The sequence below is a fragment of the Ursus maritimus genome, unplaced genomic scaffold (genome assembly GCF_017311325.1).
Source record: "Ursus maritimus isolate PB19 unplaced genomic scaffold, ASM1731132v1 scaffold_11, whole genome shotgun sequence".
NCBI lineage: Eukaryota > Metazoa > Chordata > Mammalia > Carnivora > Ursidae > Ursus > Ursus maritimus.
The window spans coordinates 2,489,219-2,513,836 of NW_024423453.1; the positions used below are offsets into that span (position 1 = coordinate 2,489,219).

The window sequence follows — 24,618 nt, forward strand, 5'->3', positions numbered from 1 at the left end:
AGAGATTTGGTTGATGAAAATTTCCTATTCACAGTTTCTATTCTATTTGTCAGAATTGGGGTGATACAGTGATGCTATTTTGATCAAAGAATATAAAAAATTCAAATTTTATTCTTAACTACTTATTAAATTCTATCAACCTTGCAAAGTTCCTATGATATATTATAAAGAAGACAGAATAAAGCAAGATAACATTAATAGTTGGGCCTTTGTCTTCAAACCTAAAGTAGAAGTCTAGGGAGCTTTGCTTACCTACATAGTTTCTTTTTCCCAAGACAAATCACCTGAATGTCAGTTCTATTTCTCCTAAACTTCAACTAGAGTCTCTGATCTTAACACTATGACACAAGGAAAGTTAGATTAATTCCAGGAAGCTATAGAAAAGAGAGTAGTGTGTGTATGTATGTGTAACACACACACACACACACACACACACACACACACACACACACAGAATCACATAATAATAGCAGAACACTGTTTAAAAAGGCGAAGGACAATTCTATTTTACTAACTGATAGAAAAGCCTTCCATTAATGAATAATAATATTAGTTGATGTAGTCTAAATGGGGCCCCACTCTCTATGCCCCAAAATGTCCACATCCTAATCCCCAGAACCTATGAATATTACCTTATTTGGAAAAAAAGGTCTTTGCATATGATCATCATGGATTATCCAGCTGGACACAAAATCTAATAGCAAGTGTTCTTATAAGAGAGACACACACAAATGAGGAGATATGAAGATGGAGACAGAGACTGGAGTGATGTGATCACAAGCCAAAGATGCCAAGGAATGCTGATAGCCACCGAAGTTAGAAAAGGCAAGGAAGGATTCTTCCCAGGAGCCTCTAAAGAGAGTGGGCCCTGTCAACACCTTGATTTCTGACTACTGGTCTCCAGAACTGTGAGAGAATAAATTTCCAGTGTTTTAAGCCACTCAGTTTGTGATAATTTGTTGCAGCAGCCATAAGAAACTAGTATAGTTGTTTATAAAGATGCACGTGACACCAAGGGGACTTGTTTTTCTCCATCATGACCTGACTAAACAGAGTAATTCTCCTTCATATTTTTCTTAAATGATTTTTAGCTAAATTACATACAATAAAAACCACTCATTTTAAATGTACCACTAGAAGAGTTTTGACAAATGTATATATGACTACGGGCACTGCCATAGTCAAGAAACAGAGCACTTCTACCACCTTGAAAGGATTCTCTTGTTCCTCTTCCCAGATAATCTCGATATCCTACCCGTGGCTCGAAGCAACCACTGACCAGTTTTCTATCATTCTAGATTAAATTAGCCTTTTCAAGAGTTTCAAATAAATGGAACACTACAGCATTATTTTGTATCTAGTTTTTTTTTACTCTGGATGATGTTAAGACTCATCCATGTTGTTGCCTGCATTACCAGTTCATTTTTTTTTTTTTTTTTTTTTTTTTTTTTTTTACTGCTGAGTAGTTAGTATTTTACTAACCTGTTTATCCATTCATCTGTTGAAGGACATTTTCTCCTTCAGACTTTTAATAGCTAAGCACAATATAGTTTTTTGCCAGGAAAGTGGTGGACACATTTACAATGAAATTTCACAAGGAAATAAACAATAATACAGAGTCCGAGATTTTAATCAGTGTCATATTCTTAAAACTGTCATTATGGGAGAACAAATGAAAATTTGTGGCATAAACTAATAGGAAGCACATTAAAACATGCAAATTGTTTTGTTTGTTTGTTTGTTTGTTTGGGTCTAAGATGTATCTGGCAGATCTGGGAATGTCCAGTTATTATCATGATGATCTTGAAGCCCTTACCTGCATTTGGACACGGATGTAAATGCTGTACGAAGCAGACACGAATGCTTTTCTTATGTCCTGTCACCTAAGAGAGGTGACACCCACAACTGACAAAATGTCTAGCTAGTGAACACACTAACATGAACAGAGGAAGTACAGTCAGCATATGGTCAGTTACAGTATGCATTGACCAGAAACAGACTGCTTGCAGAGGAGAGCTACGACTTTCACTAACTTAGATGATTAGAAGAGAGAAAACCACATTTTCTCTTTCCTAGGTAATCTGGGAGGAATTTATAAGTAGGGTATCAGTCACTCTTCATATGACCACTTTGTTTTCGTATTAAGTCACTGTCTGAAATAGCAACCTATATTTATGACTTGTCATCTTAAACAAGACTGTCCCACTTCTACCCTCCAAAACTGTTTCATAAAGAAAAATAGACAAAGCAATCTCATTGCTCTCTGATGGATGCTTTTACTAGTTAGCTCTCCAAGTTCATCTCCTTCACCTCTCCTCCCATGGACGCTCTACATCTGCTTTATTCATCTGCTTACATATCAACGCCTTTTTGCACATGCTGTTTTCTCTGCCCTTCTATCTGGTCCACATGGATGACCCCTACACATTCTTTAAAATTCAACACAAGCATTATTTCCTTAGTAAAACTCTTCTGGATTCTCCTGGCTGTGAGGTACTACGTCTCCAAGATAACTTGCATATTCTTCTAGTACACACTTATCAAAAAATGATATATCGTAATTATAATATATTATATATATTGTATATATTATAACTATTATAACTTATTATAACTCTGTCTACTCACTAGCCAGCAATCTCTCTAAAGATTAGGACTTTATATTTTCTTTTTTTAAAGATTTTATTTATTTGACAGAGAGAGAGACAGCCAGCGAGAGAGGGAACACAAGCAGGGGGAGTGGGAGAGGAAGAAGCAGGCTCCTAGTGGAGGAGCTTGATGTGGGGCTCACTCCCAGAATGCCAGGATCACGCTCTGAGACTAAGGGAGATGCTTAATGACTGAGCCACCCAGGCACCTCAGGACTTTATATTTTCATCTTCAGATTCACTAGCACCTAGCCCAGTGTCTGAAACATATGTACTTAATGAAGAAGTATGTAATGGTCATTGCATAGGTTAATCATAATCTAAATCATAACTGGTCATCATAGATAGGCTATGACTATTCCACAAGGAATGCTTATTGATAATATCCAATAATCATTTAGTATATTATAGTACTTATACGAATACTGTTACCACTACAGCCACTAATAGGAAACACTTAGATAAATCATACTTATCAGTGCTGATATAACTATTTCACATCTATTATTTCACTATCCTAGAAGGTGATAAGATAGAAGCACAGAGGGGTTACATAAATTAACCAAGCGAGTAAATGGTGGAGGTGAGATTCAAACCCAGCAGGTTGGTCTTTAACCACTACATTATATGGCCTCTCAGTGTTTAACAGTATAGACAGTGAAGTCAAAAGAGAGGTTTTGAGCTCCAGCTATATCACTGTGACAGGTGTGTTAAAGGAACTGCTCTCAGCATCAGTTACTATACCTTAAAAATACAGTGGATATTTATTGTTTCCCTCCCTGGCATCCATGCCCCCTTCTTCCAAAGACAATTTACAATTTTCATTTCCGGCTCCATCTCCCTCCTATATTCCTTAGTTTATATGTTCTGTCTTTAGGAGTAGAAATGTGACTCAGGCCTTCATCAATCACTTTCTCCTAGCCACAGTAATTGTTCTTAAATTGGTCTGACTGAAAATCCCAAGACTTAAATAACAACTGATAAAAATGGCTTGCTCCTCTCTGGAAGACTGTGAGGATATGAAGTTAGAGTTGTTATGACCATTTTGCCATCATTAGGGGAGATATGGAACTCTTACAACTTATTACAGGCATGTCTCATTTTATTGTGCTGTGCTTTATTGCACTTCAGATATTATGCCTTTTTTTTTTTTTTTTTTACAAATTGAAGTTTTGTGGCAACACTGTGTTGAGCAAGTCTATTGGCAGTGCCATTTTTTCAACAACATTTGCTCACTTCATGTTTCTGTGTCATATTTTGGTAATTCTCTCAATATTCCAAATTTTTTTCTTTATTATTATATTTCCTATGGTGATCTGTGATCAGTGATCTTTGATGTTACTCTTGTCATTGTTTTAGATGTCACAAACTGTACCCATATAAGATGACAAACAATTGGTAAGTGTTGTGTATATTCTGACTGCTTCACTGACAGGCCATTCCCTGACTCTCTCCCTCTTCTTGGGCCTTTCTATTCTCTGAGACACAGTATTGAAATTAGGACAATTAATAACCCTACAGTGGCTTCTAAGTGTTCAAATGGAAGAGGCACCTATCTCTCACTTTAAATCAAAAGCTAGAAGTGATTAAGCTTAGTGAGAAAGGCATGTTGAAAGTCAAGATAGGGCAAAAGCTAGAGTTCTTGCACCAAACAGTTAAACAAGTTGTAAATACAGAGGAAAAGTTCTTGAAGGAAATTAAAAGTACTACTCCAGTGAACACACGGATGATAAGAACACAAAACAGCCTATTGCTGCTATGGAGAAAGTTTCAGTGGTCTGGATAGAAGATCATATCAGCCACAACATTCCTTCATGTCAAAGCCTAATATAAAGCAAGGTTCCTAACTCTCTTCAATTCTGTCAAGGCTGAGAGATGTCAGGAAGCTGCAGAAGAAATGTTGAAAGCAGAGGTTGGCTCAAGAAGTTTAATAAGGAAAGAAGCCATCTCCATAAAATAAAAGTGCAAGGTGAGGCTGCAAGTGTTGACGTAGAAGCTGTAGCAGGTAGTCCAGAACATCTAGCAAGATAATTCATAAAGATGACTCCACTAAATAATTTTTAATGTAGATGAAATAGCTTTATATTGTAAAAAGATGCCTTCTAGGACTTTCATAGCTAGAGAGGAGAAGTCAATGCCTGGCTTCAAAGTTCCAAAGGACAGGCTGACTCTCTTGTTAGGGGCTAATGCAGCTGTTCACTTTGAGTTGAAGACAATGTTCATTTACCATCCTGATAGTCCTAGGACCTTTAAGAATTATGGTAAATCTACTCTGCCTGAGCTCTATAAAGGCAACAACAAACCCTGGATACAGCACATTTACTTACAACATGGTTTACTGACTATTTTCAGCCCACTGTTGAGACTTACTGCAGAGGAAAAGATTCCTTTCAAAATATTACTGCTCATTGACAATGAGCTTGATCACCCAAAAGCTCTGAAGGAGATGGACTATAAAATTCATGTTATTTTCCTGCTTGCTAACACAACTTCCATTCTTTAGCCTAAGGATCAAGGAATAATTTCAACTTCAAGCCTTATTATTTAAGAAATATATTTTATAAGGCCATAGCTGCCATAGATAGTGATTCCTCTGGTGGATCTGGACAAAGGAAATTGAAAACCTTCTGGAATGGATTCACCACTCTATATGCCATTAAGAACATTCCATGCCTCTTCCTGGGAAGAAGTAAAAATATCAACATGAGTAAGAGTTTGAAAAAAGTTGATGCCAGTCCTTGTGAATGACTTTGAGGGGTTCAAGACTTCAGTGGAAGAAGTAAATGCAGATGTAGTGGAAATAGCAAGAGAACTAGAAATAGAAGTGGAGCCTGAAGATGTGAATTGCTGCAATCCCATGGCAAAACTTAATGGATGAGTTGTTTCTTATGGATGAGCAAAGAAAGAATTTGCTCCTGATGTAGATGCTGTGAAGATTGTTGAAATGATAACAAAGGATTTAGAATAGTACATAAATTTAGGTGTGAAAGCACTGGCAGAGCTGGAGAGGATTGATTTCAATTTTGAAAGAAGTTCTGTTGGTAAAGTGCTACTAAACAGCATTGCATGCTACAGAGAAAGCATTTGTCAAACAAAGAGTTAAACAATGTGGCAAACATCATTGTTGTCTTAAAGAAATTGCCACAGGCACCCCAACCTTCAGCAACCACTACCCTAATCAGTCAGCAGCCATCAACATCGAGGCAAGACCCTCCCCACCAGCAAAAAGATTATGACTCGCTGCAAGTTCAGTGATAACCTTTTTTAGCAAGAGTATTTTTAAAATAGGGCTTGCACATTTTTTAGACATAATGCTATTGCACACCTATTGTACAGTATAGTGTAAGCATAACTTTTATACGCACTGGGAAACCAAAACATTATTTGACTCGCTGTATTGAGGTGGTCTGGAACCATACCCACAATACCTCTGAGGTATGCCTGTAGTTGCATGACCAGGAGAAAATTACTTAACTTCTTAGATGTTTTATAGGAGCCTATGTTTCCTCACACAGAAAATGGAATAGTAGTAAATTCCACCACAGAGTTTCTATAAGGAAGAAATAAGATAATCATTGTAGAGTGCTTAGGACAATGTCTGGCACACAGTTATTGCACAAAATTGGCAATTATGGTGCTGCTATCATTATTTTTGTTTAGTCCTTCCCCTCTGAGGTCCTGAATATTTATGATAAAAATAATTTCCAAACTAAACTTTGCATTTGAATAAATATTTATAATAGACGGCTGAGAAGGCTAAGATGGAATAAGAATGCATAAACCCTAAGTTGTATATGGAGTTTTCATTTCTCTGCTCCAAACATCTTGGAAGAAAACCCACTTTGCCATAAGTATACAGTTGACCTTTGAACAACACAGGTTTGAACTGTGCAGGCCCACTAATATAAGGATTTTTTTCAACAAATATAATATAGTACTATTAGTGTATTTTCCTTATGATTTAATAACATTTTCTCCTCTCTAGCTTACTTTATTATAAGAACACAGTATAATTCATATAACATAACAAAATATGTGTTAATCAACTGTTTATGTTACAGATGAGGCTTCTAGTCAATAGTAGGCTATTAGTAGTTAAGTTTTTGGGGAGTCAAAATTATACGTGGGATTTTGACTACATAAGGGGTCAGTGCCCCTAACCCCTGAGTTGTTCAGGGTCAACCATACTGACAGATTTTGGTTATAATGAAACCAGTTTTGCTTGTTTCTTTGTATGCCAAAGTGAAAGGCCTGGGTTCTCTGGTTTCTAGTTTGATAAAGATGCCAGGCAACAAAGCAATACCCATGGAGTCAACAAGATAGGCTGATAATTATAGGACTCCCTGAACTTAGCAATTTAAAGCAGCTCATTGCCAGGAAAGATTTTGTACTTTTTGAATAGCACCTATCAGAAAAGCAGATTCCAGAGTACTATTGTTCAAAGAAAGGCCACAGTGAGAAGAGGCCTATTAGAGGCACAATTCACTGTTTACGCTACATTTGGTCATGGCTTCTAACATTCGAAGACATTTGATATTTTGTAAACCTTAGGTAACTCACTAACTAGGATGAATAACTTTAAAGTCACCTATGAAAAGCATGTAGCAAGGTAACTAGAACATAGTATGTGTTCAATAAATACAGCATCCCTTCCTTTTTCTATCCCTTTTGGTCATGAATGATATAATTAAAATGTTTAAATTTAAAAGTGTTCCACTTAGGGGAGTTGGGTGGGGGAATGGGGTAACTGGGTGATGGGCATTAAGGAGGGCACTTGTAATGAGCACTGGGTGTTATATGCAAATGATGATACACTAAACTCTACCTCTGAAACTAATAATCCACTATATATTAATTAAATTGAATTTTAAATAAAAAATTTTTTAAAGTGCTCTACATAATTTCTTAAAGTTCTTAAAAACTGTTGCTAATGTCATTAACTTATTTAACTCCTTATACATCATTCCCTCAGTATATACCAAATGTGTAGTACAGACTTCCGAAAATGTAGGGAGAACTCATTTATATAGAGAGCTCCTAAAAAAAAAGTTGCCAATTAACTATAGACACAATTTTTCAAATGCAGTATTTACCAAGAGGAAAGGAAAAGTTATAGGTATAAATACCGCACCACCAACCATGATCTTAGTTTCTATTAAAATCAGTTTCTGTTAACAAATTTTTTGGTAGAATTTTTTCATAACACACACAATAATCACTTATGTGCCAAACTATATGACACAAATATTATCTTGGGGCTTTTTAACATTCCTTAAAAAGCCTTTAAGGATACATTATTATAAGACAAAGAAAAAAAGGAGCACTGAGCAATGTATAAAATTGTGGACTCAATATGCTGTATACCTGAAACTAATGTGATGTATTATTAATTATACTTCAACCAAAAAAAGAAAGAAAGAAAGAAAGAGAAAAAGAAAAAGAAAAAGGAAAAGGAAAAGGAAAAGAAAAAGAAAAAGAAAAAGAAAAAGAAAAAGAAAAAGAAAAAGAAAAAGAAAAACTAGCCCTCTCTGTCAGGGCAAACATCTGCTTTAAGGAGAAAAGACAAAGAGCCAAGGATAGTCTTTCCCTTCTTAGCGTGATTTAGGTGAACTAGATGTATGCCTCCTGACGCTGCAGAGAGAGGTCCTCTAACATACTGATGACATGACCCTCCATCCAGAAATAGCTTCAAGAAATTTTGGCCACTTATTGTTTGAAAGATCTTCTAACCTTTAATTATGCCAAAACTGAAATAGTTTTGGAAAGCACTGTGACATCTAGACCAATAATTTTTAAAAACGCCTTTCGACAAGTTAACTCATTTAGGTATCTGGGGGATAGTTTTGATATTTTGACAAGTTCACTGAGCAGACTTGCCCAAATTTTAAAATTTTATGGGGGACACATTTGGCTTATTCTATGATAGAGAAGTACAGTTGGCAACTTCTACTCTCAATTCTGTTTTAAAACAAACATAATTTCTCCCATGCTTTATTTTGCTGTCCAGGGGTGCTCAAAAAAAGTACTTATTAAAGCAACTGATCAGATCTAATCTTGCTCTCTGAGAAAAGTTCCGACTGTGCTAGCAATTACACCTACAGCCCACATCCATGCAGAGAGAGGATCATCCTCCGTTCAATCAAAATGATCGTCTTTGGTTAAAACATTAAACACATTCTACTTTTAACTTTTTGAGGAAACTCCCTACTATTCTCCAGAGTGGCTGCACCAGTTTGTATTACCACCAACAGTGTAAGACTTCTCCACAACCTCACCAACATCTGTTGTTTCTTGTGTTGTTGATTTTAGCCATTCTGACAGGTATGAGGTGATATCTCATTGTAGTTTTGATTTGTATTTCCTTGATGATGAGTGATGTTGAGCATCTCTTCATGTGTCTATTAGCCATCCGTATGTCTTTGGAGAAATGGCTATTCATGTCTCCTGCCCATTTCTTAACTTGATTATTTGTTTTTTGGGTGTTGAGTTCGATAAGTTCTTCATATATTTCGGATACTAACCCTTCATCAGATATGTCATTTTCAAGTATCTTCTCCCATTCTGTAGGTTGCCCTTTAATTTTGTTTATTGTTTCCTTTGCTGTGCAGAAACTTTTTATTTTGATGAAGTCTCAATAGTTTATATTTGCTTTTGTTTCCCTTGCCTCAGAAGACATATCTAGAAAGAAGCTGCTATGGCTGATATCAAAAAGGCTGTGTCAAAATACTACCTGTGTCTCCTCTAGGATTTTTATGGTTTCATGTATCACATTTAGGCCTTTAATCCTTTTCGAATTTATTTTTGTGTATGGTGTAAGAAAGTGGCCCAATTTCATTCTTTTGCATGTTGCTGTCCAGTCTTCCCAACACCATTTGTTGAAGAGACTCTTTTTCCCATTAGATATTCTTTCTTGCTTTGTCAAAGGTTAACTGACCATATAATTGTGGTTTATTTCTGGGTTTTCTACTCTGTTCCATTGATCTATGTGTCTATTTTTGTATTAGTATCATACTGTTTTGATCACTACAGCTTTGTAATATAAGTACCCTACAATCCAGCAATTGCACTATCAGGTATTTACCCAAAGAATAAAAAATATGAATTCAAAGGGATACATGCACCCTGAAGTTCATAGCAGCATTATCTACAATCGCCAAACTATGGAAAGAGCCCAAGTCTCTCCCTCTCTCTCTCTCTCTCTCTCACACACACACACACACGAATATTACTAAGCCATAAAAAAGAATGAAATCTTGTCATTTGCAATGACACGGACAGAGCTAGAGAGTATTAAGTGAAGTAAGTCAATCAGAGAAAAACAAACACCATATGATTCCACTTATATGTGTAATTCAAGAAACAAGTAAGCAAAGAGGAAAGAGAAAGAGAGGCAAACCAGGAAACAGACTCTTAACCATAGAAAACAAACTAATGGTTACCAGAGGGGAGATGGGTGGGTGGATGAGTGGAACAGGTGATGGAGATTAAGGAGGGCACTAGTTAAGATGAGCACCAGGTGTTGTATGGAAATTTTGAATCACTATATTGTATACCTTAAACTAATATTACACTGTATGTTAACTAACTGGAATTAAATAAAAATGAACAAAAAACATTAAAGAAGTGTTTATCCACAATAAAGAACTTGAACAACTTAATATCAAAACAAACAAACAACCTGATTAAAATATGGGCAGAGGACATGAGTAGACCTTTTTTCAAAGAAGACATACAAATGGCCAAGAGACACATGAAATGGTTCTCAAATCACTTATCATCAACAAAATGCAAATCAAAACCACAATGAGATATGACCTCACACCTGTCAAATTGGCTATTTTTTAACAGAAAACTAAAAATAACAAGTGTTGCCAAAGACATAGAGGAAGGGAATGTAAATTGATTTTACCACTGTGGAAAATTGTATGGAGTTTCCTCAAAAATTAATAGAACTACCAATGATCCAGCAATTCCACTTGTGGTATTTATCCAAAGAAAATGAAAACACCTACTCAAAGAGATAAATGCACCCCTATGTTCACTGCAGCATTATTTATAATTGCCAAGATAGGAAGCAACCTAAGCGTCCATCAACAGATAAATGGACAAAAAAGGATGTGGTATATATATATACATGGAATATTACTCAGCCATAAAAAAGAATAAAACCTTGCAATTTGTGACTACATGGATGGACAACATGGAGGGTATTATGCTAAGTAAAATAAGTCAGACAGAAAAAAACAAATACAGTATTATTTGTATTTCAATCTAAAGAACAAATGTACAAACAAAACAAAACAGAAACAGACTCATAGGTATTATTATCTTATTATTAGTATTTTTATATTGGCCTTGTTTCCTGTTACCTCGTTAAAGTCACTTACTATTGAGAGAGATCAGAGATTCAATATAAATTTTAAAACCATAATGCTTCTAAAAGAAAACATATGAGAATGCCTTCATGACTGGGAAGGAGGCAAAGGTTTCTGAAAAAAGGTACATGGTAATATCCATAAAGAAAAATTTGATACATTTGCCTTCATTATAAATAACTTCTGCTCATCGATATACATTAAAAAAATAACTAGCCAAGGCAGACTGCAAAAGAAAATCTTAAAAAGTATATGTATGGAGAATAGAGAGAATATACAATGAATGCCTATAAATCAATAATAAAAAGACAAATAATTTACTTAAAATGAGACCAAAAGACTGAACAGATGTGTAAGTCACGATAGGAATGCCCACTGAATACATGAGAAGTACCCAACATCTTTAGTCATTGTGAAAATGCAAATTAAATCTACAATGAGATACCACTTTATATTCATTACAATGGCTAAAAGTCAAAGAAAAAAAAAACACCAACTGCTGGCAAGGATATGGACAAACTAGAACTCTCATACATTGTTATTAGGAAATGTAAAATGTACAACACGTTAGAAAAGGTCTGGTGGTTTCTAACAATAACAATCATATACCTACCCCATAAGCCATCTATTTGATTGCTACATATTTATCCAGGGATAAGAAAACATTTGCTCACAGAAAAAGACTTACATGAACATTCACAACAACTTCGGTTATAAAGACCAAAAACCTGGAAATATCTCAGGAGTTCACAAACAGAACATTGCTAAAGAAATTGTGGCATATTCATAAGCTGGAATACACCTCAGCAATAAAAAGTAATAGATTATAATACATGAAACTACATAAGTGACTCTCCGAAACATTAGGATGTGTGAAAGAAGCCTTACATAAAAGAGTATATACTGTATAATTATAATTATGTAAAGTGCTAGAATAAAAACTAATCTAGGGTGAAAAAAATGAGAAAACTGGTTGCCTCTGAGAGTTGGATTGGGGTGAACAGTAAAGATTTACCAGGAAGGGGTATGAGGGAAATTTCTAGGATGATGGTGGTGATCTAAGCTTGATGTGTATTTGGGTTACAGAGCTAAATACATTTGACAAAATTCATCAAATGACAGATATAAGTTTTTGTACTTTCGCTGAATGTAAAGTTTACTTAAAAAGAAAACATAAACACATATTGGATTCTAGTTAATGATATACATGCTGAAAGATTTAGGAATGAAGGACACTCACATCTGCAACTTACTCTGAAATGCATCAAAATAATAAGACGGGTTAATAACCAGATTGTAGGATGGATAGATACGTGATAAAACAAAAACTGGCCCAAATGTTAATTGTAGAATATAGGTATATTGTACAATTCTTTTGACTTTGCTATGTTTTGAATTTTTTATAATAAAGTGCTGCCCAAGAAAATAATTAAGGTGATATAAAGATATTTTTCGATAATCACCATCTGTGAGAATTTGTCCACATCAGACATGCACTAAAATACATTTTAAAGTAAGTTTTTCAGGCTGAAGAAAAATAATACCAGATGAAAACCTGGATCAAGACAAAGGAATAAAGATCTCAGGAAATGGCAAATACATGGTTAAATGTAAAAGAATTTTTTTCCTCATTTCTTATGGTCTTTAGAGACATCTTTTACAGCAAAAAAACAATAACAATGTTTAGTCAGATTTATACTACATGTAAAAGTAAATATAAATCGCACAATGAATGACAATAATATCTAAAGGATGAGAGGAGGGTGAAGAGAAGGATATTATCTAAGATTCCTACCTTAAATGTGCCATAATATTATTTCATGGAAGTTGGATAAATTAAGAATGCATATTGTAATCTCTACCACAATCATATATATACTTAATATATATATATATACACAAAAACAAAGACTAAGACAAAATAAAACAATAAAAAAACAACAACCCTGAACCTCTGACTCCAAGTGCTTATTTAATTGTAGTCCTTTTATGTCTTGACACCTTATAATTTATCAACTCAGGAGTTTCTGCTTTTCAAACATTTCCCAATAGGAAACTGTACTAATTTCATTACTATTTTGTTGCTCTTCTGTCTTTTATGAGCATAGATAATACCACAGAATAAAATTCAAAGTGTTCCCTTGAAGTCAGTGCAACTCATGAGTTAATTTATTAAAGTGTTCTTGCCTCACATACTGAAGAAATAACAGGTCAGCATTCGATATCAACATATTTATGCATTCTCTGATCATTCTTTTGCATATGGACATTGAAGTAGTTCCTTTTCCCAACAGGAATTTTATTTTATTAAAATACTTGTCCATATCAGGGGTTTCCCTTACTCTTGATTATTATTCTGGAAAACAGAAGTCTTAAACAAAGTTTGAATTTAAACTTTATTATATTTTGATTATTTTTTTTCTGAGGATAACTGGCAATTTGAGTGACTCAGAAAAATGTCATCAAGAAAACAGGTTAAACATGCTTATAATTGTTAAAAGAATTAACATTGCTTAATTATTTCTCTCCTTAGAAATTGAAGTGTAATTAATAAAATGAAATTAAGATGTAAGTGAGGAGGCAAAACTTAGTATTTACCTGTATAAAGAATATGGTAGGCAGAATCCTTCCAATATTCTTGTCACATGGGTATTCAACCAATCACTAGGATTGGTACTGTTGTGAAGGGGTTTGGCAGACGGAATTAGATTGCTAATCAGTTAACCTTAAAATAGAGACAGTCCCTTGATTTATCCAGGTGAATCCAATGTAACCATAGGAGCCCGTAAAGTAGATGAGCAAAGCAGAAAAGTCAGTCAGAAAGAGCACCAGAAGAAAAGACAGGAGAGGTCAGAGATTCAAAGCATCAGGACTGGACCTGCTGTTACTAGCTTTGGAAGATGAAGAAATGGGGCCCTGCGTCAGGGAATGCTGGTGGCCTCTAAAATCTAAGAACAACTCCTGGCCAATAGTTGGTAAGGAAATGGGGATGTCAGTCCTACAACCATATGGAACTAAATTCTACCAATAACTGGAATAAGCCTGGAAATGAATTCTCCCCTAGTACCTCCAAAGGAAATATAGCCCTGCTGACACCTTGGTTTTGGCTTTGTTAGACCTGAAGCAGAAAAACCAGCCAGGTCCAACAGACTCCTGAGCTACAGAACTATAATAAATTTGTGTGTTTTAAGCTGCTAAATTTGTGGCAATGTTATAGCAGCAATAGAAAGCTAGTACCTCACTGATGAATGAAAAAAAAAAAGTCTTTACACAAACCCAACCGAACAAGATTAGCAACTCTTAGTTTACAAAGTCATAACATACTTCATGAATTGCTGGAAGTGGCTATAAAATCTGTTTTAACACCTCTTCAAAAAAGAATCTCATCAGTCTCTTTGTGCATTCCCCCAAAGTGCCTATTTTCCTGACCGGCCCTTCATGGGCTCCTGGGAATTGTACTCTTGGAAATGTTCTACTCATAAGAGCGTTTTGCCCAGGGGTACCTGGGTGGCTCAGTCGGCTAAGTGCCTGCCTTTGGCTCGGGTCGTGATCCTGGGTTCCTGGGATTGAGTCCCACATTGGGCTCCCTGCTTAGCAGGGAGTCTGCCTCTCCCTTTACCCTTCCCCCCTGCTTGTGATCTCTCTCTCAAATAAATAAATAAAATCTTTTAAAAAAGAGTGTTTTGCCCATTTGAGGCCTTGAACCACTCTAGCTTGTCTAGAGAGAGAGTTTGTGCAAACAATGTGATCTATGTGGAACACCTGCTTTCCTTCTGAGGGTCTATAGAGCATCAGTAACCACAACCACACAGGCCCTACGTGCCTTTGTGACCAACCCCCAATAACCCTCCACTTCTAGACTCAGACAAGCTTCTCTAACGGGCAGCACTTGGCACACGTTGTCACAATTTGTTGCTCTTGGAATTAAGTACATCCTTTACAACTCTCCCAGGAGAGGAATGTGGAAAGCATGTGGCTGCTTTCCTCTATTCTTTGCCCCTTTATTTTCTCTTTATTTTGTTTTGTCTCTTTTTGCTGTAAAAAAAAAAAAAAAAAAAAAGAGTGTTGTGTAACCATTGAGTATATGACTTCTAAGTCCTCTGAATGCTTCCAGTTAATCAGTGAAACTGGGAGTGGTCTTGGTGATACCTGACACATCACAGTTACCACCATCTCAGCTACAATGACTTACTGATAAAACAAAAACAAAAACAAAAACACCAAATATCGTACTTCCTATAAGAATAAAAAATTTTCCCCAATTTTTCCCCAATGACCAAACTGCAGTAGGCAGAATTCTAATATGGTTCCCAAGATCCCTGCTCCCTGATATACACCCTGTATAACCCCCAAGGCTATGAATATGATGGACTTTACTCCCATGATCAAGCTGTTACATGGCACAGTTGACTTTAAGAAAGGGAGACTGAGTGAGCCTGACCTTATCACATGGTCCTTGAAATCTGGACCTAGAGGTTAGAGACAGAGGAAATATGAGAGATTTCAGGCATGAGTGAGATGTGATGAGGGAGATTCTTCATTGCTGACTTTGGAGATGGAGGGGGCCACATGACAAGGAGTACAGATGGGTCCCAGAAGCTGAGAGCAGCCTCTGGTTGATAGTAATCAAGGACATAGGAATGTCAGTCCTACCACTGGAAGGAAATGGATTCTGCCAACATCCTTAAATGAGTTTAGATTCTTCCCCAGAGCCGTGAGTAAGGAAATGAACAATTTTTTTTACTCATTCTATTTTTTAAAAAATATTTCCAAGAAAGTAATAAACAAATCACCATGATAACATTTGCATCAGACTTTCACCGAAACTAGTTTGGGAAATAAAATTATGGCACATGATTAAAAGGAAGATAATAGGGAAATATAGCTTTAACTGCACGACTAACCTAAAAACACAATTAGTTCATTCAATTGTTCATTTACAACACATTAGCTATATGGAAACTCTTATGATGACAATTTTAGGAGACAGAAAAATTAAAAAATTATAGTATGCATGTTAAAAATGTATGGTTATTTAGGGAAAGCAAATCATAGCTTCCTTAATTCTATGATTGCTAGCAAACAATTATCTTTTATTTTACTTGAGAGAAAGAGAGAGTGTGCACAAGTGTGAACAGGGGGAGGGACAAAGGCAGAGGGAGAGAGAGAATCTCAAGCAGACTCTCCGTTGAGTGTGGAGCCTGACGTGGGGCTTAATCTCATGATTCTGAGACCATGACCTGAGCTGAAACCACGAGCAGATGCTCAACCAGCTGAGCCACCCAGGCGCCTCTGCAGGCAAACAATTACAAGCTAAAACAGAAAAGGCACTTTACGACTGGAGAGACACAATGTAATAAGAAGAAATTTTTTTTCTTCTTTCTTTTTTCTTCTGTACAAAGAAATTTGGAGTAGGAAAATAAAGTTTTTGCTTTGGTTCACTGGTATGATCTAGAGAGAGGGAGGTAAGAATAACTTAAAGAAGTGCTATACATCATGCCAAAGATTGGAGATATACTTTTGGACAAAAGGACAGTTCAGTCTTCATATTGTATTTCAGTTCTCTGGTGCCCCATCTCCTCAACAATCTATGGATAACAATAAAAACTACTGGCATAATTTAGACACTACTTGGAAATAATTTAGAGAGTTTGAATGAAGTCAGATCCTACGCCTATAAAATGCACCCCCCCACACACACACAAATGGAGAGCCACCTAATGTTTTTGAATAGGGAATGGACTGATCTTTAAAAATAATAATATAGCAGCAGAAAGTAGTAACAGAGTATACTAACAACTAACAGCAGGAAGAGCAGCTAGGAGAATGTTGTAATGCAACAGTCAAGCAGTTTGTTAATGAAGGCCTGAACTAAAGAATGAAAAAAACAGTAGAGATGTGAGAAATACAACCAAGATTGTATTAATGATACCTGACGGCTAATAGGACAGAAGGTACAGGGGAGGGAGAAAGCAAGATTCCAAGCCTGAGTGAAGAGCATCTTAGGTATTATTTTCCATCCTTAAAACAAGTAAAATAGGAAGAAAAATATACATCAGTTATATAAATCTCTAAGTTACTTGACTACACTATAATAATTTCAAATGAATTTTGAAACTAGGACCTTGAAGGGAAAACAAAAACTGTATGAGAGCCTGAACTACCACTATCAGGTTATTTTCTAAAATAAGAATATCTAGTATCCATTTCTGAGGACTGTGAGACCTGTGGGTCATTATCCATCTATAGACTGCACTCTAGAATGTGTCTAAAATTCTTTGGATTATCTAATTCAGTGAGGAGGCAATCTTTTAATAGGGGCAAATAAAACTTACTCATCCAAGTAAGTCAGATCATGTTTTCCATCAAGCTAGTGAACAGCTGCAGACACAGCCTGCTTCCCATCAAAGTCTCCATGTATAACCATGTATAACCTCTGCTATGTTGATGGTTCTCTGGTAAATTTTCAAAACCATAACCCTAAAAACATATGACAAACATTTTATTAAAGAAACATGCCTGCACTACTCACCCCGCCTTCACTTGCAAATTTAAGGACAATGCAGAAACTTTACTCCAAGTGCCAAAACTCTGCTGAATATCTGTCTATGAACTACACTTGCTGACACTGTTACAGATTAGGCAAAAGTACATCTCTGAATAACACTAACACAAAAGGGAAATACTTTCCAAATAGCACCTAGACTTAAAAGCAAACAATTTCCTCATGCTTGCTCTAATAGGAGTGATGAAGGTATGTCTCTCTTTTTAATATTCTCGGAAAATATTTCAGAAAGGAGTTGAGATTTAAATTTCCCCACTGTTCAGTATCTTGAATATGGCTTTAAGGTAGCAATTAAATAGATTCACAGAAACCAAATATGAGATGACTTTAAACAAACCTTCCAAATGCTGCACTTTGTTTCCTGAAACCTACTGGTTATAGGAGTTTAATTGAATTCCATGCTTCTACGTTTCCAACAAATAATTTTGATCATTTAACTGAAACTGGAGAGAAATATTGGCAAGATCAAACTCTGGCACAAGTAACATATAAAAGCCACTGAAAGGAGAGCAGCATTCTCCAAAAATTAATTCCTCATATCCAAGCTTGAATAAACTCTAAAGAAAATGGTGAATTTTCTTTTTGAAACCAGATCAGCAAACTATCTGTACAAATAACATTATTTTATAAGAGACTGACTTGATAAATACCTCCAGGTCACAGCACAAAATCATTATTTTCTGTTTGGATAACACGAATTCTCAAAAGAGTTTTTGGGTCATTAAAATGATTAAAAAAAAGAAGAAGAAGATGCTTGATTTTCTAGCGGGATCTGAAACCTCAAGATAGTCTTTAATTTATACTTGTAATACGAATTACTACTATGATGTTTTAGTACAATATTGCTTTGTTCAATGATATTGTGTTACGAAAAAAGTGAGTAAATTGACGCTAGACACTTCTCTAAGTTTCTAGTTTTCATTTCCCTACTCCCCGTCTCACCAATTTTACAAGAGTTAAATTTTTCTTCAAAATATAAATCTAGTAAGATATATGCCTTGGATGATGTTTAAGTTTAGACAATGAGCTGCAAATAACTACCAGACAACTGGCAGCTTACAGTTTTACAACAGTTAGAGACAGATGGACAAGTGAAAATCATGGGTCTCAAATTGCAAGCCCATCTAAATAGATTTCCTGTTTACTTTGCATCAGCCTCTCTTACAGGTGCAGGGTGCTTACTTTTGGCAGTAGGGGAAATTTATGTGATTTATAAGCCATAAGAACATCTTCTCACTTTCCATAAACAAGTTATAGAATTAATTAAAATTACAGCACAGCAACTCTGCACATGAAATCTGCTCTGTTACTGGAGACTAATGTAATCCAAATATGTGGAAAGTCAAATAGTTTTCAACAAAGCTAATTTAGATGGATGGATCAGATAACAACTTTGAAATGAACCTGACAGAATCATGTCTACTCAAAGGCAGTAAGTGCTGAATGTTATATTCCAAAATGAATAAGGAAAATACTGAATTTTAGTCTGTTATCGGAATGATTAGAAAATAGTACTTTACTTACACAAATGTTTAAATATATCTTACTTGAAGAAATTACAAAGAACCATAAAAACTACTGTATGGTCTATTTTACATAAATGAAAAAGACTATTGGAAATGTAAATGGCATGAAAGATAATATGAAATTTGCCATTTAATCCTATTCATGTTTATCTATCTACTCAAAGAACATGCTTCCATCGGTAAGATTTTATTTTCATGAAGACATACTGAAGGAAGGTGGCTTCTTTTTTTTTTTTTTTTTTTTAAAGATTTTATTTATTTGACAGAAAGAGAGACAGCCGGCAAGAGAGGCAACACAAGCAGGGGGAGTGGGAGAGGAAGAAGCAGGCTCCCAGCAGAGCAGGGAGCCCGATGCGGGGCTCGATCCCAGGACTCTGGGATCACGCCCTGAGCTGAAGGCAGATGCTTAACGACTGAGCCACCCAGGTGTCCCAGGAAGGTGGCTTCTTAGCACCTTCATACTACTGACACTACTAGTGTTCAGTGCTATCAGATTTATACCTAAAACAAGGATAAAGGATGTGAACACAGAAAAATAAAACTTTCCACAAGCTAATAGATTTGATCTTATTGGCAAAGCAATATCAATTGTATCTTTATATACTACAATAGAAATTTTTTAAAAAAGTAAAAGGAGAGAGTTGAAGTAAAATGATGAAAATGGGAATTTGTCTTCTGAGTCACCAGCTTCTCTCTTCTGCATCAGTTTTATTAGTAAGCAAAGGAAGGACAAGTATGGGCAGAGAGGGAAATTTCAAGATCAGAAAGAACATTCTAGTTACTACCACCCTGATGACCAGAGAACTACTCTAGTTGCAACTTATAGGGTCCTCCAGAATGGCTGGGAGCACAAGCCCATAGGTAACATCAATTTTCAGAATGTGGATCAATTCTGATCTTAGTATAGCCATGTCCATGAAGACCATATCCGCCTTTAGTGCTTCTGGATATTCCCTTAATACTCTACCTTCTCTTCATAGTATAAACATCTTCTTTTCTTCTGTCTCAAGTAGCCTAAATCAATACTGAATAATTTTAAGAATTTTAGTTATTTCTCAGTCAGTGTGAATGTTGGTAAGTATTTCACTCCTGTTTGTTTTTTTTAAGTACTTGTATGATCTCTAAGCCTTCTGTGATAGCCAGCTTCTAAGGTGATCCCCTTGACCCCTGACTTCTGAGATTCACATTCCTATGAAGTTCCCTCCTCACTGAATAGATTTAATGGCTGACTTCTGTAACCAATAGACAATTGCAGAAATGACGGTGTGTGGTTCCTGAGGGTAGATCATAAAAGGCGTTGCAGCTTCCACCTTGCTTTCTTTTCTCTATTAGATTGCTCACTCTGAGTGAAGCCAACCCCATGTTGTGAGGATAGACAAGAAACCAGTCTCAAAATGCCCTCAAGATGGGGAAGAACTAAAGCTTATTGTCAATAACTGTCACGAAATGAGTGAGCTATCTTAGATCATCCAACCTGTCAAGCTTTCAGATGATGACAGCCCTAGTTGACTGCAACCTCATGAGATCCTAAGTTAAAACCATCTAGCTAATTCATTCCTGAATTCTTGACCCAGAGAAATTATATGAAATGATAAATGTTTATTGTTTTTAAAACACTAAGTGGTGAAGTATTGGTTAAGCAGTACAACTAATTCATACCATTTGTTCTTATAGAAAGAAGGAAATACAAATAGGTATGCCATTGGATCAAGTACCTTCATTAACAACATAATATTGTTGCTATATGAGGGATTTAGAACTCAAGCCAAGTAAATACTGGATCAGGTTTTTTGTTTTATTTTGTTTTGTTTTGTTTTTTTAACTGAGGCACAATTTACCTAGGTGAAACGCACACATCTGAAGTGTATATTTCGGTGAATTTTGACAAGTTTAGCAAGAACATGCGCCAATTAAGTAATACCTTGATCAAGATGTAAAAAATTTCCATTACTCCAGACAGTTTCCTCAAGGCTATTTTTTAAAAGATTTTACTTATTTATTTGACAGAGAGAGAGACAGCCAGCGAGAGAGGGAACACAAGCAAGGGGAGTGGGAGAGGAAGCAGTAGGCTCCCAGTGGAGGAGCCTGACGTGGGGCTCCCAGACGTTCTGATCCCAGAACGCCAGGTTCACGCCCTGAGCCGAAGGCAGCCCTTAAGGACTGCGCCACCCAGGCACCCCTCCTCAAGGCTATTTTGAATCAGTTCTTACATTACTCCTTCCCCCAACCAGAGTTATATCGATCACTGTAAGTTTTGATCATTCTAGAACTAGTAAACAGAATACGTTCTTAAAAACCATAAAATCAAAGATTGTGACATGTAAAAATTATAATTATAAAAACAAATTCACTAAATAAGGTTAAGCTATTTCTAAATATATAGAAAAGTCACTTTTATTACGTATGGTCAGATTAGACTCTTCCAAAGAAGCAAGTAAGGTGGGTATACTTGGTATCTGCATCTTTCATTCTAGAGAACACTTAAATCATTTAAAGTATCAAGGAAAGTATTTTTATTCAGTTTACTTGTTTTGCTTTTATTAAATAACTACCATTTAGCAATATACACATTTTTCCTCCTTTGAAAAAAATTTTTTTCATCTAGTATATAAGAGTGATTAAAAAGCAATGAGCAAGAATGAGAATATTTCCTTAAAAGAGGATGGATAATTATAATTCTATAAAGACTTGTGGCAAGCATTTTTCATTGGCTTAGTGCAACTTTATTTATTCATTAAAGGGATATTTTTCATGATTTTAAGATAATTTCAGAAAATGTGTAAAGAAATTCATTTAGTAGCATATTTGTAATAACATACATACCATACACTCTTCTTGCCAAGAATGCCTGAGACAGAAAGTAAAGTTACTGAGTCATTGAAATAACTGAATTTAAACTCTATCATTAGATTCTACCTAAGCTATGATTATTATTTCTCTCTACTCTTCAACATGGCCTTTCCTTAACACAGTTCACTGCGTCCCTAGGAATATCAGCCTCCTGTTAGTAGTACCACTCCCAGGAAAATACTCTTAATCTCAGCTAGAAAAATGCTTAGTACTGAAAACATTTCAAATTTTCATATATATCCTCTTTAGGAAATTTTTTTGTCACACTTTGGAAAATGCCTACCTCACAAAAACTGATCGCTGGACAATGTCAGTGTTGAATTTCTATGAGGCCTGTGAATTAAATTTCCTAAAATAAAAATTTGCACCTGGATTTTATCATTAAACAAGTAACAGAAGAAACGAAAACTCTGCAGTTTCTTGTTATGCCTTTTTGTTTGCCAATTTCTGCTTTTCATTTAATTGTCCTGATATTACACAGTACCTCATGGGTTTCCTCTCTCGCAGCAAGTCTTCTAGACTCCGTTCACAGTGTTCAGCTACCACCACCAGTCTTTCTGAGTAAAACAAAGCAAATGCACTTTACATTTGATTAACAAAATGTTTCATAACAAAAGAATACAGTCCATTAAAGATATTATAGTACTAATAGTACTGTAAGAGGTTTTCAAACTCTGCATTAACTACATAATTACCAGATCTATACAACAGAATAAGGGTGTAATAAAACAACACATTAAATAAGAATTTCATGTCATCTTGTGTTTTTGTCTAGAGTTTCTCCCATGTGCATCAGGAAAAACAGATGGAAAGTTTTACCTTCGGAAGAAAGAAGTGACCCTTCTTCTGACACAGATTAGGAAAAGGAAAAGCTTGGATGAAGATATAAAGAAATTTTGAAGTGAAGGGGAAATTGGGAGCTAGGGACAAATTGTCTTGGCACTCTGGTTCAAAAACAAGGTTTTGCAACTGAGTTCAGAAACTTGAGAAAAGCAGAAATGTTCTGAATCATCACTATGAAGAAAGAACAGAAAATTGATTTGGGATTATTTGTAACATCATGGGACCTGCTGAGATTAAGTAATAATATAAAATTTTGGTGGGCACCATCAATATTATGATGTAATTTTTATTTTCCAACAGATTAACTAAGAATAAGATAGCACAGTTCTGAGGGTCAGACCGTACATTTTTTTCATCAGTTATCCCTAATGACTAACACATTGTCTGACACATTTTTTAAAAAGATTTTATTTATTTATTTGAGAGAGAGGGAGAGAGGAAGCTCTCCCTGCTAAGCAGAGAGCCTGATGTGGGGCTTGATCCCAGGACCCTGAGATCATGACTGGAGCCGAAGGCAGACAGTTAACTGACTGAGCCACTTAGGCACCCCCCCCCCCTTTTTAAATGAATGTAAGAAAGAGGAGTGAGAGAAAAGTACAACTGGGCTTACAAGTAGCTGAGAATCTGATAAGAGTATTTCAGGAGATATCAAGGGTTTAAAAGAAATTGTGGAGTTCTGTGAATACCTACGTAAAATGGGTTTTAAGTTAGATAAGGAAGAAGGTTAATGCAAAACAGAGATGGCAGACTAGGGTGAAACAAAGAAGTAAGAGCGCAAAGAGATTGGGACTCGCAATCATTGCAAAGAGGTTTGATGAAAATGAAAAGTAGAAAAGGTAGAAAAAATGAGAGAGCATAAGATGGGAAAGGAGAATTCCAGGGTAGAAGATCCAGCAAAAGGAACAACTGTCAGTAACAACTAGCTCAAGTTATGGTCTTGCATGTGGGAGTAGAGATGGAAGGACAATGGTACGCAGGCAATCATGTGAGGTGTGAGGGCAGTATATTGCATGGGTCACGTTCTGAAAGCTGAAACTATCTGAGGTGGTAGCATTATACAGAATGATCTGAAACAGAAAAACGAACAATGCTCTGAATGAAAGTGATCATTTTCAGATGAAAGACTGCAAGTGATCTAAACAGGAACTTAAAGAAAATTAAATTTGAAAGAACATTTAATGAGGGCGGGAAAGGAAAAAAAGAGAATAAAATCAGTTCTTCAGTAAAAAAGCACACAGAGTTGAACCTGAAGCAATTGCGTGCAACTGTGCAGTTCTAGAAGAAAAAGCAAATCCCATCAGAAAACCAAATGGGAAGCTGCCGCATTCCTTTGCTTTCATCTTAGAACATTATGTTAGTTTTCCTAACACCCTTCTATCTGGCCCCCTCTCCTCAGTCTCTGTACAATGGCGCCTCTTCTGCCCTAACTGAATGCTTCTAGTTCCTCTACCTTTGATTCGGGGTTTTCATACTGTGTCTTCTCATTTACTCCCAAGGCTGAAAATTTGCAAATTTTATTTCAGGTCCAGAACTCTCTTCTGCATTCCAGGCTTTTATAAGTAATTTCTCATTTTAATATAAAAGTCACCTTGAACTTGACAGAACTCAAACTGAACTTATACTTTCCTCCTGAAACCCATTCTTGAGTGCTATTTCAGTAAATGGTACTATGATCCTGCCAGCTGCATCCGCTAAAAACTTAGGAGTAATCTCCCTTTCTCAAATCCAAACAAAAAGCCCTGCTATTTGTATCTCCCAAATGTTTCCTGATCTGTAGTTTGCTCCGCCCATCACAAAGTGGGTCCAAGTCA

General features: G+C 35.9%; 1 protein-coding gene across 2 annotated transcripts in view; it reads right to left on the reverse strand.

Annotated features, from left to right (window-relative positions):
• Positions 1–24,618, reverse strand: part of TBCK (TBC1 domain containing kinase) — a 201,409-nt gene that overhangs the window by 160,852 nt on the left and 15,939 nt on the right. For both annotated transcript variants that reach the window (XM_008689397.2, XM_040626208.1), the window contains one exon: positions 22,449–22,521. In XM_008689397.2, the coding sequence (XP_008687619.1) occupies positions 22,449–22,521 (73 nt within the window). The remainder of the gene's footprint in view (positions 1–22,448; positions 22,522–24,618) is intronic.